Below are 24,809 nucleotides of genomic sequence, written 5' to 3' on the forward strand. Positions count from 1 at the left end.
TTTTTTGTCTCAGAAAGGTACTAATCAAATGAGATAAGAAATAAAGCACTTTTATAGTAAGGACAGAGCTAAAGAAAAATAAAAATAAAAGAATTTTAGTTATTACACAGCCAGCACATGCTCAGACCAAACTATATCTTTTTACCTCACCACCTGTTAAGTCCTGGATGGGGAGAAGAGCAGAGTTGGGTATGAAAATCAGCTTTTAAGCTCTCAGATTTTATTTCCCAGCATAAGCCTTTGAGCATCTTGGAGCAGTACAAAAAATAAAGAACACATCTGTACTACTCTCTCTTTGTCAAAACCTTCTCTACTTTTATAATCTATACCTTGCACAAAAAAAAAGATCTATCGTTATTAAATTTTCACAAAGCTTTGATAGATGAACAAGAGAGACCAAAATTCAGACAGTTGCAAGGGTTTCTGCTCATGGTAGAAACATGATTGCAATTGGTCAAACTCACTTCTATAAAGAAGTACACATGTTACAAACAAATTTTATTTCTTCAACCTTTTGTTGTTTTTAAATACAAAAATCAAAGAATTTCCTGATCTAACTGATTTCTATGGCTTACTTACTAATTTGGACGTCAATTTATTTTTTTTGTTTTTGTTTTTGTTTTTTTTTTTTTGGATGTCAATTTAAAAAAATAAGATTTTAAGTAAACAAATAAATAAATAAATGAAAATAAATAAATAAAAAAGAAATTATCTAGGTCCACATGCTCATTTTATAGAAGAAACTGTAACCTAAAATTAAGGTCAATAGTGTTTTCTACCACAACATGCTGACTCATTAAACTCCAAGGTTATAATTTTGCCTACACATATTTTTTAAACATAAAAATTTTTACATGGCGATAATAACAAAATTGTGACAAACAGACTATAAATTTGGGTGATTTCAATTACTTTTCATTCTGAAACCTGCTTCTAATGAATGATATTTTTAAACTATTCCAAACCTGGCTGTTTCCAATTATAGAGGAAACACAGCTGCTGTTTCGACATGTAACTTTTCTTAGACCCTTCATATTTTTCAAAAGTTAAATAATGAATTCCAGGGTTTTCAATCCTGTTCACTGTAAAAACAAGCTATCTCTATAAAGATATTTCTATGAAGACGTAACACTCTGGCTTTTCTCAAAATAATTTCATTCAGTATTAAATAAGATAGCATATAGTTCTACTTACTAAAAGGTAAGGCTTTTTAGTGAATTTTTAGAAACAGATTGTACTATGTGTTTAATGTCCTATTACAAACACAAGGTTATCCAAAATTGGAAAACACACCTTAGAATGACATCCCAATCCCACCCAGGATCGTTTATGGTTAGCTATCAATCTCACTTTTCCCTGACCACAGTGAATTAGGAGAGTGATCAGAATGGTAGCAGAAAGGGAGCAATGTCCAATTAAAGACATTAACCATGAAACCAAAGAATGTGAAAATCTCACTAGTGCCACCTACAGTACTAATGGAAAATGCAGATAAGAGAGATTTGCAAAATAATTTTGTGTGGGGTGTGTGTGTGTGTGTGTATCCATCTTTTTGGTTTCTGGCCCAGGAATATGTATTAAGACAGCTTTCTACCAAATCTTGCACAGAATATTAAAGTACATAATTAGGTAATACAAAAAAAGGGGGGGGGGGGTACTCAAAAAATCAAAACCAAAAAAACCTGAAGCCGTCATAGAAGGAGGGCAGAATAGTGGTTCCAAGGAGTGGGGAAGATAGAGCTGATGAAAGGGTACAAAATTTCAGTTATAAGATGAATAAGTTGTGAGGATCTAATATACAGCATGATGACACTGATAGTTAACAATACAGTACTGCATACTGAGGAAAATGATCATGTCAGGTGTAACAAAAATTAGAGAATTCGACTTTCAGAGTCTCCAGGCAAACCTTACCTTACATTCTACCACACTCTGATCTGATTCACAAGTTTCATAAATTTCATCTACTGCCCGGCGAAGATTGTCAAAAAGAAATGCCCAGTATCTAGCTCTTAGATCAATTTTCCGAGGATGCCGTGCTTTAGTGGGACTTTTATCAAAGTGTTTATCTCCAGTTGTAGATGATGTTATCTTACAGTCTACTCCAACATTCTGGTAAGATAAAACAAAACATAAACGTATAAAAATATTTTGTAAAAGACTTCAGGGATTGGACTTTTGTATAAAACACATTTTTCAACATAAATACTTAAAAACGTGACATTCTTCTTTTTATCTTACACCACACTGAATTCATCAAAACGAAGCTTCTCATCTTAAAACCAGCAGGTTTTTAAGGACATGTTTTTATTTCAGACATGTCTTACTGAAGATTAGCATGGCTTCAACAGTTAACAGACCCTTAGTCAAAAAGGAGCACTAAAGGACCCATTCTTTGCTCAGCTGCACTGGCAAGCTTTGAAAATAGAGATTACATTCTATAGTTTTACAGACTCTACCACAGAGTCATTCCACCAAAAAGCATGTAGTTTACATAAAGACCGAAATTCAAAATACAAACCTGAAGCTTCTTACTAGAAGTACAAAAGAGTTGCTTATCTTTCTGTGGCTACTTAAACTGAAAAATAAATGAATATTAACCCTCTACTACAGTTAGAGCAACAAACAATCCCAGGTTTCTTTGGGTTGTTTTGTATGTGTGTGTATCATTCCTGATTGCTTGTTTTTCTTTTTCATAGAAGAGCTCTAGAGTGGACAGTAGCCGAAACAGGCTAATACCCTCCTGTTTTGTTTTAGGCTCTGGTCTTCAATATAACAGCAATTCCTAAACTTCGTAAATCTTTTATAGCCAATCTTTGGTTTACACAGAATCTTTAACACCAAAAAGGAAGCAAATAAAGTATACATACATACACAGACATATACGCGTTTGGGAGGTTGAGATGGAGCTGCTTACCCTCCCTCCACAGTCCCCCAACCAGATTTCACAAACAAAAACTAGCAAACGTTTTATGTGATAGCCCTAGCCCAGGTCCAAATTCTCAACACTCAAGCAATAAAATTTGAAGTGATTATCAACAATCCACAAAATCTTTGCCTCACTTGCTTTCCCAGTTCTTTCTGGCCCTAGTAGTAAATAATTTTATTATTATGGCAAATATCCCTTCCTTGGATTAAACCAAATTCATTTTTTTTTTTAATTTTTTTTTTCAACATTTATTTATTTTTGGGACAGAGAGAGACAGAGCACGAATGGGGGAGGGGCAGAGAGAGAGGGAGACACAGAATCGGAAACAGGCTCCAGGCTCTGAGCCATCAGCCCAGAGCCCGACGCGGGGCTCGAACTCACGGACCGCGAGATCGTGACCTGGCTGAAGTCGGACGCTTAACCGACTGCGCCACCCAGGCGCCCCAGGATTAAACCAAATTCAAAATCCCATTCAACTAGCATCTATCCCAAAGTAAAGCTCAATTCTGTCCACTCTCCTGATAACAGGGACAACAAAACATCATAAAGCAACTTTACATAATCTTCTAACCTCCTTCAAACAATTCATAAACTATGTATTATTAGCTCCACTTTTTAGTTCAGAAAACTGAGGTTCAGAGGCTCATTTGTCAAAGATCATATAGCCACAGGAGACCATCTTCCCATTAGAGTTCCACAAAAACACTGCTTACCATTTACACTGCGTGTAATGTAATGCAGGCCCTGTGCTGCCAGCCCTTTACTATACAGCCCAGACCATTTCACTTCTCTTCCCATACACCATCCAAAGTTAAAGTTAATTTGTGAAGTTTCCCAAATTGTGCCTCCTTCATGAAGTTGTTCTACACTGATCAACAAAGAGCTAGTAGCTTCCTGTGACTTTAGATTCTAATCTTATGAATTCTCAAAAGTACTTTCACTCATTTTCACCCGTTTATGCATTTACCTTGTCACGCAACCATATGTATATGATTCAAACATTTTGCCATCCCTTCTTACAATGTAGAATAGCCACTACTGCTTGCAGGTTAAGATGTTTCTATTCTCTGTGATTGCTCTATGTGAAGCTTTTGCTAGGAAAGTTGCTAGTAAGGCAAAAAACTACAGTTAGAAAATTCCATCTACAGGGCAATATGCTATGCAAATTTGATGTTTAACTTTGCAACAATGGTAATACTTTATACTTGCATGCTTATTTATATTTTATCAAAGGATTTTGAAGACTTATCATTTAATCATTCCAACAAACTGTAAAGACAGGACAAATATTTATTATTCCTATATAGATAACAAAACTGAGGCTCAGAAAGATTGAATTTTTTAGCAGGTCAAAGGGTGAGTGATGGAACCAGGACTAGAACCTAGTCTTCCAACTTCTACTCCAATGTTCATAAAGCATTTCACATAGCACCTAGCATACAATTAGTGCCCAAATAATGTTAGGTATGATTATAGTGGGAAAGATGAATAAGAGAAGAAATGTGCTCATAGAAAAAAATGGGAATAAACTAATGGCAAAATTGTCAAATTTGTGAAAAAGAGTGGAACAGATAAATCAAATTGTAGAGATTAAGTCACTATAGAGTTCCAAAGTACATGGCTCTTACTTACCACTGATAAAAATAATAGCAATGATAATAAATAACTGCAACAGCATCTAACATTCATGGTATACTTGCTATGTGCCAGGCACTGTGCTAAGTGCTTTCCACACAGTTACACTTCATTTAATCTTTTAAGCAATTTTATATAATAGGTAACTTTATTATCTCCATTTTACAGAAGAGAAAACTCAGGTTTAACTAAATTAGGAAATGAACACAAGCTCTCACACTAAGTGATAAAACCAAGATTCAAAATCAGAGAATTATCCCCTTACTACAGCTCACTGTAGTAAGCTGCTTTCAAGATCCTCAAGAAGACAAAGCAATCTAAATTGGTGAGAAAGGTTTGACACAACTGAATTCCGTGACATTATACTGTTTTAATCAATGACTCTTGAGGGAAAGAGGAAGAATGAAGGTAAGGAGAGTGAAAGAGGAGGGGAGAAATTGAGATTTCTGACTCATCTCTCTCAGAAGGGTTCAGTGACTGATTTTTGTAATTCCCAAAATCGTTATAGCTTCCACCACCTCCAAAGTTGCTTCCATCATTACCAAATTAACAAATCCAATATAGCCATTTCCACTGCCACCATATCTACCACCTCCTCAACTGCCACCAAAGCCACCTCGCCCACTCATGTTTGCTCCATGACCACTGTTGTCATTCCCACCAAAACCACCTCCATGACCACCACCAAGGTTTCAAGAACCACTTCAACCTCTTTGGCTGGATGAAGCACCAGCCATCTCTTGCTTAGATACAGCTTTCCTTACTTCACATTTGTGGCCATTCACAGTACGGTATTTTTGAACGACAATCTTATCTACAGAGTCATGGTCATCAAATGTTACAAAAGCAAAGCCCCTTTTTTTACCACTGCCTCAGTCAGTCATGATTTCAATCACTTCAATTTTCCCATACTGTTCAAAATAATCTCTTAGATGATGACCTTCAGTGTCTTCTCTAATGCCACCGACAAAAATCTTCTTCACAGTTAAGTGGGCACCAGGTCTTTGAGAATCTTCTCTTGAGACAGCCGTCTTTGGTTCTACAACTCTTCCATCCACCCTATGTGGCTCTGCATTCATGGCTGCATCCACCTCTTCCACAGTGGCATACATGATAAACCCAAAGCCTCTGGAGTGTTTGGTGTTTGGGCCTCCCATTACCACACAGTCCATAAGCGTTCCCCATTGCTCAAAATGGCTCCTCAGATTCTCATCAGTTGTTTCAAAGCTCAAACCTCCAGTGAAAAGCTTCCACAGCTGTTCAGGCTCTTTGGGAGACTCTGACTTAGACACGATGGTGGTGAGGGGGAAGACTTTAATGATGTTTACTGGGCAGCGTCCACCCCACTGATCTTGTCTCCACAGTTTTGCCTTTTCTAGAATGCCATATAAACATATGGTATGTACCCTTTTGAGGTTGGATTCTTTCACTTGGTAGTAAGCATTTAAAGTTCTTCCATGTCAGAGTGCCTGGGTGGCTCAGTCGGTTAAGCCTCCAACTTTAGCTGAGGTCATGATCTCATGGCTCAGCTCATGAGTTCAAGACCCCAAGTCAGGCTCTGTGCTGACGGCTCAGTGTCTAGAGACTGCTTCAAATTCTGTGTCACCCTCTCTCTCTGCCCCTCCCCTGCTCATGCTCTGTATCTCTCGCAAAAATAAACAATTAAAAAAATTTTTTTAAATAATAATAAAGTTCCTCCGTGACTTTTTTCTTTTTTTAACATCCATTTTAAGAGACAGAGTGTGAGCGGGGGAGGGGCAGAGAGAGAGGGAGACATAATCTGAAGCAGGCTCCAGGGTCTGAGCCGTCAGCACAGAGCTGACACAGGGCTCAAACCCACAAACCGTGAGATCACGACCTGAGCTTAAGTCGGGCGCTTAACTGAGTAGGCCACTCAGGCACCCCCCCTCCATGTCTTTTTATAGCTTGACAGCTCTTTTCTTTTTACTGAATAACATTCCATTGCCTGGATGTACCACAGCTTATTTATCCATTCACCTACTGAAAGACATCTTGGTTTTTTCCAAGTTTTGACAATTATGAATAAAGTTGCTATAAACATCCATGTGCAAATTTTTGCGTGGACATTAAGTTTTCAACTCCTCTGTGTAAATACCAAGGACCATGACTATTCGATTATATGGTAAGAGTAGGTTTAGTTTTATAAGACTTTATAAACTAGCAATTTATAAACTGCCAGACTGTCTTCCTAAGTGACTATACCAGTGTGCATTCTCATGAGCAATGAATGAGAGTTCCTGTGATTCCACATCTTTACCAGCATCTGGTGTTATCAGTATTCCCAATTTTGGCCATTCTAATGGGTGTGTAGTAACATCTCATTGTTGCTTTAACTTACATTTCCCTGATGCCATATGATGTGGAGTATCTTTTCATAGGCTGATTTGCCTTCTGTATATCCTCTGGCCTGTTTGTTAATCAGTTTGCTTGTTTTTTTATCGTTGAGGTTTTTTATTATTTTAATTCTAGAGCAGTTAATATACAGTGTTGTTTAATCATATACTGTACACCTAAAACTAATATAACACTGTATCTTACTATTTGAGTTTAAAGAGTTCTTCAGGGGCGCCTGGGTGGCGCAGTCGGTTAAGCGTCCGACTTCAGCCAGGTCACGATCTCGCGGTCCGTGAGTTCGAGCCCCGCGTCAGGCTATGGGCTGATGGCTCAGAGCCTGGAGCCTGTTTCCGATTCTGTGTCTCCCTCTCTCTCTGCCCCTCCCCCGTTCATGCTTTGTCTCTCTCTGTCCCAAAAATAAATAAACGTTGAAAAAAAAAAAAAAATTTAAAAAAAAAAAAAAAAAAAAAAAAAAAAAAAAAAAAGAGTTCTTCATATATTTTGGATAACAATCCTTTAACAAGGGTGTCTTTTGCAAATATTTTCTCCCAGTCTGTGGCCTGTCTTCTCATTCTCTTGACATTGTCTTTTGTAGAGCAAAGTTTTAATTTTAATTAAATCTAGCTTATCAAGATTTCCTTCATGGATCACAAATTTGATATTATATCTAAATCTCATCACCATACCCAAGGTCATTTGGGTCTTCTATGTTATCAGGAATGTTATAGTTTTTGCACTTTACATTTAGGTCTATGATCCATTTTTTGGTTTAATTTTGTGAAGGGTATAAATCAGTCCATTTTTGTGCCTAGATTCATTTTTTGCATATGGATGTCCATCCAGTTGGTCTAGCATGATCTAGATTCATTTTTTGTATATGGATGTCCATCCAGTTGGTCTAGCATGATTTGTTGAAAAAACCATATTTGCTCCATTGTATTGCCTTTGCTCCTGTGTTAAAGAGTAGCTAGCTATTTATGTGGGTCTATTTCTGGGCTCTCTATTCTCTTCCATGATCCATTTACCTATTGTTTTGCCAACAACACATGCCTTGATTACTGTAATTTTATATAAAGTCTGAAAGTTGGGTAGTGTCAGTCCTCCAACTTTGTTCTTCTTCAATATTTCGTTGACTCCACATACAGTTTAGAACCAGTTTGTCAGTATCTATAAAATAAGTTGTCAGGATTATACTGAATCTACACATAAAACTGGGAAGAAATGACATCTTGACAATATTCAGTCTTTCTATTCATGAACATGGAATGCCTTTCCATTTATTTAGTTCTTTGATTTCTTTCATCAGAGTTTTATAGTTTTTTTCATATAGATCCATACATACATTCTTAGATTTATACTTATGTATTTAATTCAAGGGAGTGTTAATATAAATGGTATTGTGTTTTTAATTTTAAATTCCACTTGTTTATCACTGGTATACAGGAAAGCCATTGACTTCTGTGTATTAATCTTCTACCCTGCAACCTGCTCTAATGGGTTATTAGTTCCAGGAGTTTTTTCTTGATACTTTCAGATTTCTTACATAATCTTATCATCTGTGGACAAAGACAGTTTTATTTCTTCCTTCCCAAGCTGTATGCCTTTTATTTCCTTTTCTTGTCATACTGCATTAGGAGAACTTCCATTATAATGTTGAAAACCAGTAGTGAAAGGGGCATCCTTGCCTTATAACTGATCTTAGTGGGAAAGCTTCTACTTTCTCCCCATTAAGTATCACATTAGTTGTAGGTTTTTTTGTAGATTTTATTTTATCAAGTTTAGGAAACTCCCCTCTATTCCTAGCTTACTGAAGGTTTTTGTCATAAATCAGTGTTGAGTTTTGTCACATGTTTTTTCTGCACCTATTGATATGATAATGTGATTTTTCTTTTTAGCCTGCTGATGTAATGCATTACATTTATTTACTTTTGAGTGTTGAACTAGCTTTGTCCTTGGGATAAATCCCATTTGGTCATAGTGTATCATTCTTTTCAAATATTGTGGGATACAATTTGCTAATATTTTATGGAGGATTGTTTTTCATCTATGTTCATGAGAGTTATTGGTCTACAGTTATCTTTTCTTATAATGTTTTTGTCTGATTTTGGTGTTAGGGCCTGATTAAATGAGTTGGGAACTATTCCCTCTGCCTCTACCGTCTGAAAGAGACTGTAGAGAATTGGTTTGATTTCTTCCTTAAATACTTAGAATTCAACAATGAATCCACAGGGGCCTGGCACTTTCTGTTTTGGAAGATTTTTAATTACTGATTCAATTTCTTTATAGCTTTAGGCCTATAAAGATTATCTATTTCTTCTTCAGAGAGGTTTTTTTTTTTTTTCAAATGTTTGTTTATTTTTGAGAGACAGAGACAGAGCACAAAGGGGGGAGGGGCAGAGAGATAGGGAGACACAGAATCCTAAGCAGGCTCCACTCTCAGAGCTGTCAGCCCCTGATGCGGGGCTCGACCTCACAAACCATGAAATCATGACCTTAGCCAAAGTCAGAGGCTTAACTGACTGAGCCACCCAGGTGCCCCTCTTCACAGAGTCTTGATAGTGCGCCTTTAAAGGACTTAGTCCATTTCATCTAGGTTACCAAATTTGTGTCATATAGAGTTATTTGTAGTATTCCTTTATTACCCTTTTAATAACTCTGGGATCTGTATTGACATAAAAAGCTAGGGGCATGCAATAGGACTTTGGGACAGTACTATCCGTGTGAAGTTAGTGGTCATAAATGTAAAAATAGCCTAGTCAACATAATTGATACTTTTCTCTAGCCATGTTCAAAATGCATAGGTATACACAGCACAACAGGCAGAAAGGTAGATTTAAACAGGACAGTCCTGGGGCGCCTGGGTGGCGCAGTCGGTTAAGCGTCCGACTTCAGCCAGGTCACGATCTCGCGGCCCGTGAGTTCGAGCCCCGCGTCGGGCTCTGGGCTGATGGCTCAGAGCCTGGAGCCTGTTTCCGATTCTGTGTCTCCCTCTCTCTCTGCCCCTCCCCCGTTCATGCTCTGTCTCTCTCTGTCCCAAAAATAAATAAACGTTGAAAAAAAAAAATTAAAAAAAAAAATAAAAAAATAAACAGGACAGTCCTGCCAAGCATATACTGCCAAGGGGCAGGGTAGAAGACAGTCAAGAGAGTATGCAGGAAAATGATTATGACAGACAAACCATAGAATCTCAGGTGGATTTTCAGGGAAGTGTAGACATATGGAAAATGAAAGATAGCCAAAGGGTGGCAGGATCAATAAATTACAGATTATATGGGGTTGAAGAACAATTAGAGTCAGGAGATCAGAGGAAGTAAGGTGGAAAGAAAGATGACAGGTAGAAGAGGGATGGAGACTGAGATACTGGAGGAAGAGTAGTTATCAGTAAGGACAAGGCAAGAGTGTGACCATGGAAATGAGTAGAAGATAAGACTGCTGAAAGAATTGAGAGGATGGCAGTGATGGTAGAGAGCCTGCAGTGAGCCTGGAAATTATATCTTCAAGGAATAAAAAGTGACCTAGAAGTTTGTCAGCAACTACAAGAAGGAAACGCAGGTGGTATAGTCTGATAGCACACACTTCAGATCCAGGGAGTTTTAGGAGACAGAAGGGAGAATTGTCTGAAATGGCAGTAAGGAAAGGCAGAAAACCTAACCAAATTCTACAACCAGCGATCGAAGTGCTGCAGCTATTACTTAAAGACCGTGGAAGCAGGATCCTCACAAGTCAGTTGGGATTTAGTTTTAAAACAAGAAGGTAAAAGGAATGTTCAAGAGAAGAGTGGAATACAGAAGATATGCTGATGATGAACCTAGTTCTAGAGGGCAAAGTGGCAAGGTTTCACAAGATGCATTTCCCTGATTACTACTAAAACGAAGCATCTTTTCACAGGTTTACAAGCTATTCAGGTTTCCCACAATTTTTTACAGTTTTTTTCTGATTAATCTTAGTTCTTTATAAATTTTGATATACAGTATCTTCTCCCAGTCTTACCTTTAGTTTTGTTTAACTGAGTTTTTTAGCATATAAATTTAATTTTACGTAACTTATGCATGAATTGTGTTTTTTGTCTTATCTAGGAAAGTCTCTCCTATTTCAAGGTAATAAAAAATATCTTTCTAGATAGTTTTAAATTTTTGTTCTCACATTTAGGCTTTAGTCCATCAATAATCTATTTTTTGTATATGATATTAAAATATCCTTCCATTTTTTTTCTAATTTAATTGCACTTACAGTCAAAGAACATGTTCTGACTTCTCTGACTTCTATTTATTGAGACTACCCTTACGACCTAGTACGTGGTCAATTTTTGCATATATGTTCTGTGTACACTATTACTTGAGTGCCAATACACACACATATATTTATTTATTTATGTGAGATGTAACATAATTGTACTCCTAATTCTATAACCTTACTATTTTTTTTCTGCTTGATCTATCAGTTTCTGAGTAGGAGATATTAATATTTCTTAGTATGATTATGAATGTACATTTCCTATTATAATTCTGTTAGTTTGGGCTTTACTTATTTCAAGCTTATGCTATAAGGTACATAAAAATTTACTATTTTTATACTCCATAGATGATTATTCTTTTTACCATTATGCAACTACCATCTTTATGTTGTCAATGCACTTCATGTTGAATTCCATCTGATCTGAGTATTGCTATACTAACTTTAGAGTATATCTAGAATACCAAGTATCTACCTGGATTTTTTTCTATCCCTTTGTTTTTTGTCTTTCCTTGAAGTTTTAAATGTGTCCCTTGTAAGCAACATATAGCTCAATTTGAAATGAGAGATTTAGTTCAATCAACTGCCTTTTAAGTGGTGAACTTAACCTGTGCAGCTCCAGTGACACAACCAGTTAACACACAGTACTTGTAAGTAGTGAATTTAATCAGTTTACACATATTATGTTTGCTAATATATTTATGCTTAATATCCACCACCATCTTTTCTGTTTTTTATTTACCATAATTTTTCTTTTCTTTCTCTTGCCTTTTACAGGGTTGAAAAGCTTTGAATTATTTACTTCCTCTTTTCCTCTATTTGGAAATCATGGCTGCTTTTAGTAGATGGCCTTTTTATCATACACATTTACTTCATATTTTCCTAACAAAAACTTCCTCCTAAATAAGACAAGGATTTTATCACTCTAACTCCATTCTAACTCCCTACAATCTAGCTTTCATGTTAATATTGTCTAAAACTATAGTTCACTTTTCTGAATCTAATTGTGTGTGTTTTCAAACCATCAACTGTTAGTAAGATTTACGAACATATTTTACACATACCTTTTTATCACGCTCCTTCCTCCACGTTACCTTTTCTTCTTGAAGTTCATCTTTGATAGTTCCTTCATTAAGGGTCAGTGGGTGGCAAACACTTAGTCTTTGTCTAAAATATCTAAAAATGGCTTTATTTTACTCTTGCACTTGGCTGAGCATAGAATTCTGGGTTAAAAGTAATTTTGTCTTAAAACTTCGAATATAATGCTTCATTGTCCTTTTGTTCATAATAAGGCTATTAATTTGTCATTCCTCTGTAGTTTTGTTTACTTCCTGGTATTTTTATTTTTATTTAAAAAAAAATTTTTTTAACGTTTATTTATTTTTGAGACAGAGAGAGACAGAGCATGAATGGGGGAGGGTCAGAGAGAGAGGGAGACACAGAATCTGAAACAGGCTCCAGGTTCTGAGCTGTCAGCACAGAGCCCGACACGGGGCTCGAACACACAGACCACGAGATCACGACCTGAGGCGAAGTCGGATGCTTAACCGACTGAGCCACCCAGGAGCCCCGACTTCCTGGTATTTTCAAAGATTTTTTTCCTTAACCTTAACATTCTTCAGACTCCCTAGAATGTAGCTAGGAATATATCTCTTTTTACTTACCCTGCTCAGCTCTACAGTTATGCTCTGAAGCTCTTGGGAACTCAAAATGAGAAAGTTTTTCAACATTATCTTTTCAAATATTCAATGCCCACTATTTATTCTCTACTTTCAACAGTCCTGGAATCTATCTTTCTTATTTTCCATCTCGTTAGGTCTCTGAGACATGTTTTAAATTCTCCACAGTAGTGTCTTCCAATTCACAAATTCCCTTTGTCCAATAAAACATTTACTCCATTAACTATGGGTTTTTTTTAATTTCATTGACATTTCATTTATGAGATTTCTAATTGGTTCACTTTCATCCATAAATGTTCAAAATTAATATCCATCTGTATTCTTTAAGAATTTTCCTTTTTGTTTGTAGTTATTCTTTCCTTTGAGAAATTTAAGCTATTTGCAAGTCTTCTCTAGGAAAATGCCTTTTCATTACCTCATTCACAGAACGTGTTATCTATATCTTATAACATCATTCTCCTCATGTGCTTTGACATTTTACATCACAAGTTCATTTTGAGTCTGAATTTCTCATATTTTTGTTCTTCACTTTGCTCACCCTCACTCCATGTGCACTAGTGTTATGATGACCATCATCTAGCCCACTCTGGAAGTGATCTCACTTCCAGAGGTCTTTTACTGGGGACTTAAAACTCTCACCCTTCAAGAATACAGATCCTGTCATAAACCACAGGCTACTCCCTTGTACTGCTTCAGACATCAATTCACAGGGCACAACCCCAGGAAGATTGTAGCTTTTTTTGCTTCTAATGTAGAACCCCACACAAGCCTAAAATTTTATACCATATCCTCCATCTGTTTTCCCATCATAATCAGGACATTTCAGCCTCCTTTACCCCTAAGATTTGTTGATTAGGTTCACATCCCCAACTCCACCTACCTGTCAATGTGTTTGTTTTACTTCTGATCCACAGAGATGGTTATCTTATTTTTGAAAATCCTTTATCTTTTTAATTAAAACTAATTTTTTTATCATTGATACCACTGTATGTGAGGAGTCAGGGATTTTCTTAGGAACTCACAATGACATTTTGATTAGAAGTTCCTGCTTTCCTTATGTGAATGAAGCTTTTGGCTTACAGAATCATATTGGTATATTTAATATCAAAACCAAAATAATACATATGAAAAGCATATATAACTATGCTTTAAGAGAAAATAACTATGAATTAAAAAGCGAACTATTCATATGCTAAAAAAATTTTTTAAATAAAGTTGGCTTGCATTCTCCAAATTTTAGTAAAGCAATGTGAAAATTTTAGAGACAATACTCTTACTATTCTACAACCTAAAGACACTGTCATACCAAGAAAGAAAATCATAAAGAATTCACAAATATGGGATGTGTAGCAGAAGCATTAAGAGCATAAACTAGAAATTAATGGCATGGGTTCAAATCTTGGCTTTGTCACTCACTAGCAAGTTATAGAACTTCTTCCTACCTCAGTTTCCTCATTTTTTAAATGAAGATAATAATGCCAACATTGAAGGACTGTGACAAGCAGCAATAAATTTATATTTGTAAAGTATTTAGTACGAGCTGGGTATACAGTACTATACACACATTTGTTAACTAAAGAATGTTACAATGATTTTTACATAAAGACAAAATACGCAATATTTATTGTCTCGATGAAATTAAAACTCTGTAAGTAGAAAGTTGTATATGCTGTACCTGTTTGGTATTTTTATGTGTGCCTTGAATTGTCCTCTTTGATTTTCCACCAGTTTGACATTTAGATTTTCCTTCAAGGCAAGAATAAATAGACAAATATAAAAGTCAACAAATGGATAATACAAAATTGAACTACACAAATCATTTGGACACTCTAACATATAATCTCCTTCTAGAGACCACAGAACAGTACAATCCGTACATGGTCAATATAAAAAAAAAAAAAAAAAAAAAACTTCCATGGTACCAGAAACTGATTTTATTGAATGGCTTTCTCAGAACAGGAATAAATCAACTTCTTAAATAAGTCAGATATTCCAGTAATTTAAAAACAAGATCAAGTTAGTGATATTCCTCAACTTATAAACAGGTCTGAAAAATACTTCTTTGAATTCAAAATTTATTTTAACAATCAAATCAAGAATATTTTTTACCATTTAAAAACTCAGTATTTTGACTAATTTATCTGATTTATGAAATACACACTTTTATTGGGAAGAGAAGTTTTCAGTTCCTTGTATTCTTGACGTCATTTAGATCATTCTCACCTGTTTCTCACCAGTAGTTAGTGTCTTTAGAAAGACACTTTTAAATTTTTTTAACGTTTATTTTTTACTGAGAGAGAGAGACAGACAGAACACGAGCATGGGAGGCGCAGAGAGAGGAGGAGACACAGAATCTGAAGCAGGCTCCAGGCTCTGAGATGTCAGCACACAGCCCAGTACAGGGCTCGAACTCACAAACAAGATAATGACCTGAACCGAAGTCAGATGCTTAACCGACTGAGCCACCCAGGCACCCCTAACTACTGTTTTATAATCACTCTATTCTTGAGAGCAAGACAAAACAGGAATAAGATTCTATCTATAATGTATAATAGAATGATTTTCCTTTCTGCAAAATAATTTTGGACCAGGACCCCTGAAAAGAAGTATAAGTGAAGTGAGCCATAATACCTGTTAACAATTTAATCACACATAAGTGGGCCTCCCTCAAATGTTCTACCAGGGATAAAGGCATAGAACTACACTCACCTACACAGTCCTTATATTATTCATCCTTTGATTATAGAGAACAAGGTACCAGCAGATGTTTTAGAATATCCAGTAGAATAACCAGCTTAGAACAAGTGCCAGAGAAAACAAATAAGAGAAGAAAACTATTGGGGCGCCTGGGTGGCGCAGTCGGTTAAGCGTCCGACTTCAGCCAGGTCACGATCTCGCGGTCCGTGAGTTCGAGCCCCGCGTCGGGCTCTGGGCTGATGGCTCAGAGCCTGGAGCCTGTTTCCGATTCTGTGTCTCCCTCTCTCTCTGCCCCTCCCCCGTTCATGCTCTGTCTCTCTCTGTCCCAAAAAAAATAAATAAACGTTGAAAAAAAAAAAAAAAAAAGAGAAGAAAACTATTAAAAACTGAATTATTATCCTTAGAAATATGTGAGTATATATTATAGCCATAAATAAGAACAAGATGCTATTTTTTAAAAAGAAAATAAAAATTTTCCTATTACTGGCAAAGTTCTGACAATATAAAATCCTCAAAAATTATGAAGTTAACATTCTTCTTTTGTCATCATTATTTAGAAATTCAGAAAGTTCTGATTCTCTGTGCTCATAGTTCTGTTATTTTGAAATAAGCATGAATGAAGCTTTAAAATTGTACTGGCCAATTTCTTATGCACTTACATGCAAAATCAGGTTATATACAGAGATGTGATTCACTGTTGTATTTTCTTTAGTTTTATGTTTTTTGACTAGAAGAAACTTTAATAAACCTCAGATTTAAATAATAAAATAACCCATGGAAATGGGAAAATAAAATTTCGTTAATCATATATAACAACCATAAGACAATCTTAGGTCTTATGTTATAACTTTTATAGTAAATAATATTAATATATATTCTCTATCAAATAATTTAAAAATGTAACAGTAAGCTTCCTTATGAAAATTTTGGCTAATACAGAGGGGAGAAGTTAAGATGGCAGAGCAGTATGGAGACCCTGAGCTTGCCTTGTCCCTGAAATTCAGCTAGATTGACATCAAACCATTTTGAACACCTCGGAAATTGACCTAAGGATTAACACAACAATCTGCATAACTTGAGCTACAGAACTCAGCGGATACACACTGCAGAGAGGTGAACTAGGGAAGAGAAAAGCCATGGAGGGTAGGAAACTGTTTTTGCAGAGAGAAGACAGAGAAAGGGGAGTGTGCAGCACATGAGGAGAGTGCAGGAAAAACACTCCCCTGCAAGTAGCTGGAGAGAAAGAGACAGAAAGAGTGAAAACACTTGCAGGGGACTGAACAAGAAATCTGTTCCCCAAAACCACTGACAGGAAGAAAGGAGAGGGTTTCGATACCATCAGGATTATATAAACAGTGGAGCCCAGAGTCTAAAGTTCCGAAACTCAGTGCCTGGTGCTCTGGTGAAGAGATAAGGAGTGTAGATTCCCAGGAGCAGGCAGAGGGATCTAAGGGGTCCATGTGCCACCCCAGGAGAAGCAATTCCCCTGCTTGGAGTGCATTTGGTAGAGGCCACAAGGCCTGCCAACAGGCAAAGGTCCCAGCAGACCCCAGAGGGCAGCCATGTTCGCTGGTACTGGGACAAAGACACCACAGTGTGGTGAAACCCAGTAACAGCTGTGTTGTGATTTGACATAATCTCTGACCCTCTTCTGCTGTGCGATCGCATGAACATTTTCAGGGGCAATCCCGCACCCAGCCATTGCTCAGCAAGAACCTCTCACAGGGAGTCAGCACGGGTCCAAGCCGGAGGGGTCTCTGAAGTGTGAGGATTTGAAACACAACCCCATCTGATATAAAATTCTGGAGGGAGGTGCTGCCTGGCAGGCGGACAGCTTGGGACACACAGAGGGTAGAGGCTGAAGGTGGACAGAGGCCTGAGACAAAGGAGGGGTGCTTGATTGTGAACTGGTGAAAGTGCAACATTCCTGTGCCAGAGACTAGGGAACTGGGTGAAGCCATTTCCACTCTCTGCACACATTTGCGCACAACAATGACAACCACAGTAAGCTAAGCAGTGAAACCTAGTGGAGAATAGAGCTGTTACACCAAGCCCCGCCCAACTGTGCCCTCCAAGCACATCCACTAGAAGACCAGCAGAAGTCACATCACATACTTAGTGAACAGGGCTTCAATGTTTCAGTTCTAGGGGAAACTGGATGCAACTTCATTAGGTTTCATTCTATTTGCTGTTTTGCATTCGTTTTTTTTGCTTCTGTTTTTGATTAAATTGGTTTTTTTTCATTCTTTCGTTTCATTCTCTTTAGTGGACACAAAGAGAAAAATTTATTTTTATTTTTTTACTTTACATTTACTTTTTTTAAATTTTTATTCTATTTCATTTTCTTTATATCACTTTATTCTATTTTATCTATTTTTTAAAATTGTTAAATGTTTTTTTTTTCTTTTCTTTCCCTTTTTTCTCTATCAAGATTCCTTCAACAAGCAGACTAAAAACACACCTAGGATATAGCTTCCTTTATTTGATTTTTGATTTTTTCATTTTTATTTTTCACTTTATTTTTTTCTTCTTCCAAAATGACAAAAGAAAGGAATTTACCCCAAAAGAAAGAGGAGGAAGAAATGACAGCCAGGGGCTTAATCAACACAGATATAAGCAAGATGTCTGAGCTAGAATTTATAAGCACAATAATAAGAATATTAGCTGGGGTTGACAAATGCATAGAATCCCTTCCTGCAGAGATTTAAAGAAATAAAATCTAGTCAGGATGAAATTACAAATGCTATAACTGAGATGCAATCTCAAATGTATTCCACAATGGCAAGGATGGATGAGGCAGAGCAGCAAATCAGTGATTTAGAAGATAAAGAGAATAATGAAGCAGAAAAGAGGAGGTAAACAGAGCAAAAGATCACGATACAAGACTTGGAGAATTCTGTGACTTATTAAAAAGGGATAACATTCGAATCATAGGAGTCTCAGAAGATGAAAAGAGAGAAAAAGGGGCAGAAGGTGTATGTGAGTGAATTTAAGCAGAAAACTTTCCTACTCTAGAGAAGAACGTAGACATCAAAATCCAAAAAACCAGGAAACTCCCATTAGATTCAACAAAAACCGACCATCACCAAGGCATATCGTAGTCAAAATCACAAAATACACAGATGAGAAAAGAATCATGAAAGCAGCAAGGCAAAAATGTTCTTAACCTATAAGGGAAGACAAATCAGATTCACAGCAGACCTATCCACAGAAACTTGGCAGGCCAGAAAGGAGTAGCAGAATATATTCAAAGTGCTGAACCGGAAAAATGTGCAGCCAAGAATTCTTTATCCAGTAAGGCTGTCATTCAAAAATAGAAGGAGAGATAAAGAGTTTCCCAAACAAAAACTAAAGGAGTTCATGACCACTAAACCAGCCCTGCAAGAAATGTTAAGGGGAACCCTTTGATTGGAGAGAAGACAAAAGAAAACAAAAAAGACCAAAAGCAACAGACTAGAAACAACCACAGAACATCACCAGAAACACCCTCTACAAGCAACACAATGGCACTAAACTCATATCTTTCAGTACTCACTCTAAATGTCAATGGACTAAACATTTCACTCAAAAGACAGGGTATCAGAATGGATAAGAAAATGAGACCCGTCTATATGCTGCTTACAGGAGACTCATTTAGACCTAAAGACACCTGCAGATTGAAAGTAAGGGGATGGAGAACCATCTATTATGCAAATAGTCATCAAGAAGAAAGCTGGAGTAATTATACTTACATCAGATAAACTAGATTTTAAAATAAAGACTGTAACAAGAGATGAAGAAGGGCATTATATGGTAATTAACGGGTCTATCCAGCAAGAAGATCTAACAATTATAAATATTTATGACCCCAATGTGGTAGAACCCAAATATATTAATCAATTAATCACAAACATAAAGAAATTCACCGATAATAATACCATAATAGAAGGGGACTTCAACATCCCAGTTAGAGCAAAGACAGATCATGTAGGCAGAAAATCAACAAGGAAACAATGGCTCTGAAAGACACACTGGACTGGATGGACTTAATAGATATATTCAGAATTTTCATCCTAAAGCAGGAGAATACACATTCTTCTCAAGTGCACATGGAATATTCTCCACAATGGATCACATACTGAGTCACAAATCAGCCCTCAACAAGCACAAAAAGATCAAGATCATACTTTGCATGCTATCAGACCACAACACTATGAAATTCAAAATCAACCACAAGAAAAAATTTAGAAAGACCACGAATATTTGGAGATTAAAGAACATTGTACTAAAGAATGAATAGGTTAACCAAGAAATTAAAGAGAAAATTAAAAAGTACATGGAAGCCAGTGAAAATGAAAATATAATAGCCCAAAACCTCTGGGATGCAGCAAAGGCAGTCATAAGAAGGAAGTACATAGCAATCCAGACCTTTCTGAAGAAGGAAGGTCTCAAATACATAACCTGACCTTACACCTAAAAGAGCTGGAAAAAGAACAGCAAATAAAGCCCCAAACCAGCAGATGATGGGAACTAATAAAGATTAAAGCAGAAATCAATGACAACAAAATTAAAAATAAGAAAAAAAAAAAAAACAGATCAATGAAACCAGGAGTTGGTTCTCTGAAAGAATTAACAAAATTGATAAACCTCCTTTTGATCAAAAAGAAAAGGGAGGGGCACCTGGATGGCTCAATAAGTTAAGCATCCGACTTCAGCTCAGATCATGATCTCACAGTCCATGAGTTCAAGCCCCACATCGGGCTCTGTGCTGACAGCTCAGAGACTTGAGACTGATTTGGATTCTGTGTCTCCCTCTCTCTCTGCACCTCCCTGCTCGTGCTTTCTCTCCCTCCATCCCTCCATCCCTCTCTCTCCCTCTCTCTCAAAAATAAACACTAAAAAAAAATATTTTTTAAGAAAATGGAAAAGAACCCAAATAAATAAAATCATGAATGAAAGAGGAGAGATCACAACCAACACTGCAAAATTATAAACAATATTAAGAGAATAGTATGAGCAATTATAGGCCAACAAAGTGGGCAATCTGGAAGAAATGGAAAATTCCTAGAAACACATAAACTACCAAAATTGAAACAAAAAGAAATAGAAAATTTGAACAGACCCATAACCAGTAAAAAATTGAATCAGTGATCAAAAATGTACCAACAAACAAGAATCCAGGGCTGGATGGCTTTCCAGGGGAATTCTACTAAACATGTAAAGCAGAGTTAATACCTTGCTGTTCCAAGAAATAGCAATTGAAGGAAAAATTCCAAACTTGTTCTATGAGGCCACCATTACCTTGATTCTAAAACCAGACAAGATCCCACTAAAAAGGAAAAGTACAGACTAATTTCCCTGATGAACATGTATGCAAAAATTCTCAACAAGATACTAGGAAACTGGATCCAACAATACATTAACAGAATCGTTCACCACGATCAAGTGGAATTTATTCCTGGGATACAGAGCTGGTTCAATATCTCCAAATTAATCAATGTGATACATCGCATTGATAAAAGAAAGGATAAGAACCACATGATCCTTTCAATAGACGTAGAATACAGCATCCTTTCTTGATAAAAAAAAACTTTTATACAAAAAAATTGGTATAGAAAGATCACATGTCAAGATTATAAAGGCCATATACAAAACCCACCACTGATATCATCCTCAATGGGGAAAAACCGAGAGCTTTTCCCCTAAGGTCAGGAACATGACAAGGATGTCCACTCTCACCACTGTTATTCAACACAGCGTTGGAAATCCCAGCCTCAGCAGACAACACAAAGAAATAAAAGGCATCCAAATCAGCAAGGAGGAAGTCAAACATTCACTCTTTGCAGAGGACATGATACTCTATACGAAAAACCCAAAAGACTCCACCAAAAACTGCTAGGACTGATCCATGAGTTCAGCAAAGTCACAGGATATAAAATCAATGTACAGAAATCGGTTGCATTTCTATATACCAATAATGAAACAGCAAAAAGAGAAATCAAGGACTCAATCCCATTTACAATTGCACCAAAACCATAAGATATCCAGGAAGAAACCTAACCAAAGATGTGAAAAGTCTATACACCGAAAACTATAGAAAACTTATGAAAGAAATTGAAGAAGACACAAAAAAAACATTCCACGCTCATGGATTGGAAAAGCAAATATTGTTAAAATGTCAATACTACCCAAAGCAAGCTACACATTCAATGCAATCCCTATCAAAATAACACCAACATTCTTCACAGAGCTAGAACAAACAATTCTAAAATTAGTATGGAACCAGAAAAGACCCAGAATAGCCAAAGCAATCCTGAAAAAGATAACCAAAGCTGGAGGCATCACAATTCCGAACTTCAAGCTATATTACAAAGCTGTAATCATCAAGACAGTATGGTACTGGCACATAAACAGACACACAGATCAATGGACCAGAACAGAGAACCCAAAATGGATCCACAAATGTATGGCCAACTAATCTTTGACAAAGCAGAAAGAATATCTAGTGGAAAAAAGATGGTCTCTTCCAGCAAATGGTGAGGGGAAAACTAGACAACAACATGCAGAAAAATGAACCTGGACCACTTTCTTACACCATACACAAAAATAAACTCAAAATGGATTAAAGATCTAAATGTAAGACAGGAAGTCATCAAAATCCTAGAGAAGAAAACAGGCAACAACCTCTTTGACCTCAGCCACAGCAACTTCTTACTTCCCTCCATGCAAGGGAAACAAAAGCAAAAATGAACTATTGGGAGGGACCTCATCAAGACAAAAAGTTTCTCCACAACAAAGGAAACAATCAGCAAAACTAAAACGCAACCAACGAAAGGGGAGAACATATTTGCAAATGACATAGCAGACAAAGGGTTAATATCCAAAATCTATAAAGAACTTAATCAAACTCAATGCTCAAAAAACAAATAATCAGTGAAGAAATGGGCAAAGACATGAATAGACACTTTTCAAAGGAAAACATCCACATAGCTAACAGACACATGAAAAAATGCTCAACATCACTCATCATCAGGGAAATACAAATCAAAACCATCTCACACCTGTCAGAATGGCTAACATTAACAACTCAGGCAACAACCGATGTTGGCAAAGATGCGGAGAAAGAGGATCTCTTTTGCACTGCTGGTGGGAATGCAAACTGGTTCAGCCACTCTGGAAAACAGTATGGAGGTTCCTCAAAAAATTAAAATAGAACCGCTCCTATGATCCAGCAATTGCACTACCAGGTATTTATCCACAGGATACAGGAGTGCTGATTTGAAGGGGCACATGCACCTCTATGTTTATAGCACACTATCGACAATAGCCAAAGTATGGAAAGAGCCCAAATGTCCATCGACGGATGAATGGATAAAGAAGATGTGGTATATATACACAATCAAATATTACTTGGTGATCAAAAAGAATGAAATCCTGCCACTTGCAAAATGTGGAGGGAACTAGAGGATATTTGTCAGAGAAAGACTAATATCATATGATTTCACTCACGTGGAATTTAAGATACAAAACAAATGAACATAAGAGAAGCAAAAATAATAAAAACAAAAGGAGATAAACCATAAGAGAACTCTTAAGTACAGAGGACAAACTGAGTGAGGGTTGCTGGCAGAGTGTTGGGTGGTGGGGAGAGCTAAAGGGGCATGGAGCATAAAGAGGACACTTGTTGGGATGAGCACTGGGTGTTATATGTAAGTGATGAATCATTAAATTCTATTCCTGAAATCATTATTACACTATATGTTACCTAACTTGGATTTAAATTAAAAAAAAATTTTTTTTTTGGCTAGAATAGAGCTAAATATAAAAAGATAAATTTGGGATGCCTCAGTGGCTCAGTTGGTTAAGTGTCTGACTTCGGCTCAGGTCATGATCTCACAGTTCATGAGTTCAAGTCCCATGTCAGGCTCTGTGCTGACAGCTCAGAGCCTGGAGCCTGCTTCAGATTCTGTGTTTCCATCTCTCTCCGCCCCTCCCCAACAGTTCAATAGTCCCATCAGTTCATTCGCTCCTGCTGTCTCAAAAAATAAATATTTAAAAAAATTTTTAAGACAAATTTAATTTCCCTCTCTATTCAGTAATTTTTGATTCAAAGTAACTGTTCCTTAAAAATATCTAGGAAGACTGGCAAAGAAAAGCTACTGAGGGAGGACTGGTCCAAACAGATTTTTTTTTTAATTTTTTTTTAATGTTTATTTTTGAGAGAGAGACCGTGTGTGAGCAGGGGAGTTGTCAGCACAGAGCCCAATGCAGGGCCTGAACCCTCGAGCCGTGAGACGACCTGAGGCAAAGTTGGATGCTTAACCAACTGAGCCACCCAGGCACCCCTAAACAGATATTTTAATATACTATAATGCCTCTATAATTAAAACAGCATGGCCTTCATACATGAATGAACACCCCAGTGAAATAGAATATAACTACATATGGAAATTCAATTTATGATAAGCTGACATCTCAAAAAAAAATGGGGCCAAGATAGACTTTATAGTAAGTGATGCTGGAGCAACTTGTTTACCATATGGGAAAAGATAAAATGAGACCCACACCTCACACAATATGCAAGAATAAACTACAAATGGATCAGAGATAAAAGTGTAGAAAGTAAAATACAGATAAAATAAACTTTTAAGTAAAAAAGTATAAAAAGCAAGATAAAATGTAAAAAATAGGTAAACATATACAGAGAGGGAAGGAGGTAAACCATAAGAGACTCTTAAAAACTGAGAATAAACTGAGGGTTGATGGGGGGTGGGAGGGAGGGGCAAGTGGGTGATGGGCATTGAGGAGGGCACCTGTTGGGATGAGCACTGGGTGTTGTATGGAAACCAACCTGACAATAAATTTTATATTTTAAAAAATATATGTAAAGTAAATTCAAAAGAATAAAACACAGATGAACTCTTATATGGCTTGAAACATCCTGCTGGGTAAGGGTGTTCTCAAAGAAGAAAAATATGTCAAAAGGAAACAGGAGCCAGCTCAAAACAGGTCTCCCACTGACAGAACAATTAAGACAAACCTAGAACAATTTAAGCATCAAAACAGAGTGATAGATTATAACTTTAATTTTTTTTTTTTAACGTTTTTATTTTTGAGACAGAGAGAGACAGAGCATGAATGGGGGAGGGGCAGAGAGTGAGGGAGACACAGAATCGGAAGCAGGCTCCAGGCTCTGAGCCATCAGCCCAGAGCCCGACACGGGGCTCGAACTCACGGACCGTGAGATCGTGACCTGAGCTGAAGTCGGACACCCAACCGACTGAGCCACCCAGGCGCCCCGA

General features: G+C 36.9%; 1 protein-coding gene and 1 pseudogene across 6 annotated transcripts in view; both read right to left on the reverse strand.

Annotated features, from left to right (window-relative positions):
* The window catches only part of SCAPER (S-phase cyclin A associated protein in the ER), a 522,269-nt gene that overhangs the window by 468,173 nt on the left and 29,287 nt on the right, over positions 1–24,809 (reverse strand). For 4 of the 6 annotated variants that reach the window (XM_045448990.1, XM_045448985.1, XM_045448987.1 and 1 more), the window contains 2 exons: positions 14,507–14,577; positions 1,915–2,112 (listed from right to left, as the gene is read on the reverse strand). Coding sequence is in view for 4 of the 6 variants with exons in the window: in XM_045448985.1 (XP_045304941.1) it covers positions 1,915–2,112; positions 14,507–14,577 (269 nt within the window). In the remaining 2 variants the exon portion in view is untranslated. The remainder of the gene's footprint in view (positions 1–1,914; positions 2,113–14,506; positions 14,578–24,809) is intronic. The other 2 variants (XM_045448989.1, XM_045448988.1) reach the window with 1 other exon arrangement.
* On the reverse strand, positions 4,687–12,266 carry LOC123582272 (annotated as a pseudogene).

This window comes from Leopardus geoffroyi, chromosome B3 (assembly GCF_018350155.1).
Source record: "Leopardus geoffroyi isolate Oge1 chromosome B3, O.geoffroyi_Oge1_pat1.0, whole genome shotgun sequence".
NCBI lineage: Eukaryota > Metazoa > Chordata > Mammalia > Carnivora > Felidae > Leopardus > Leopardus geoffroyi.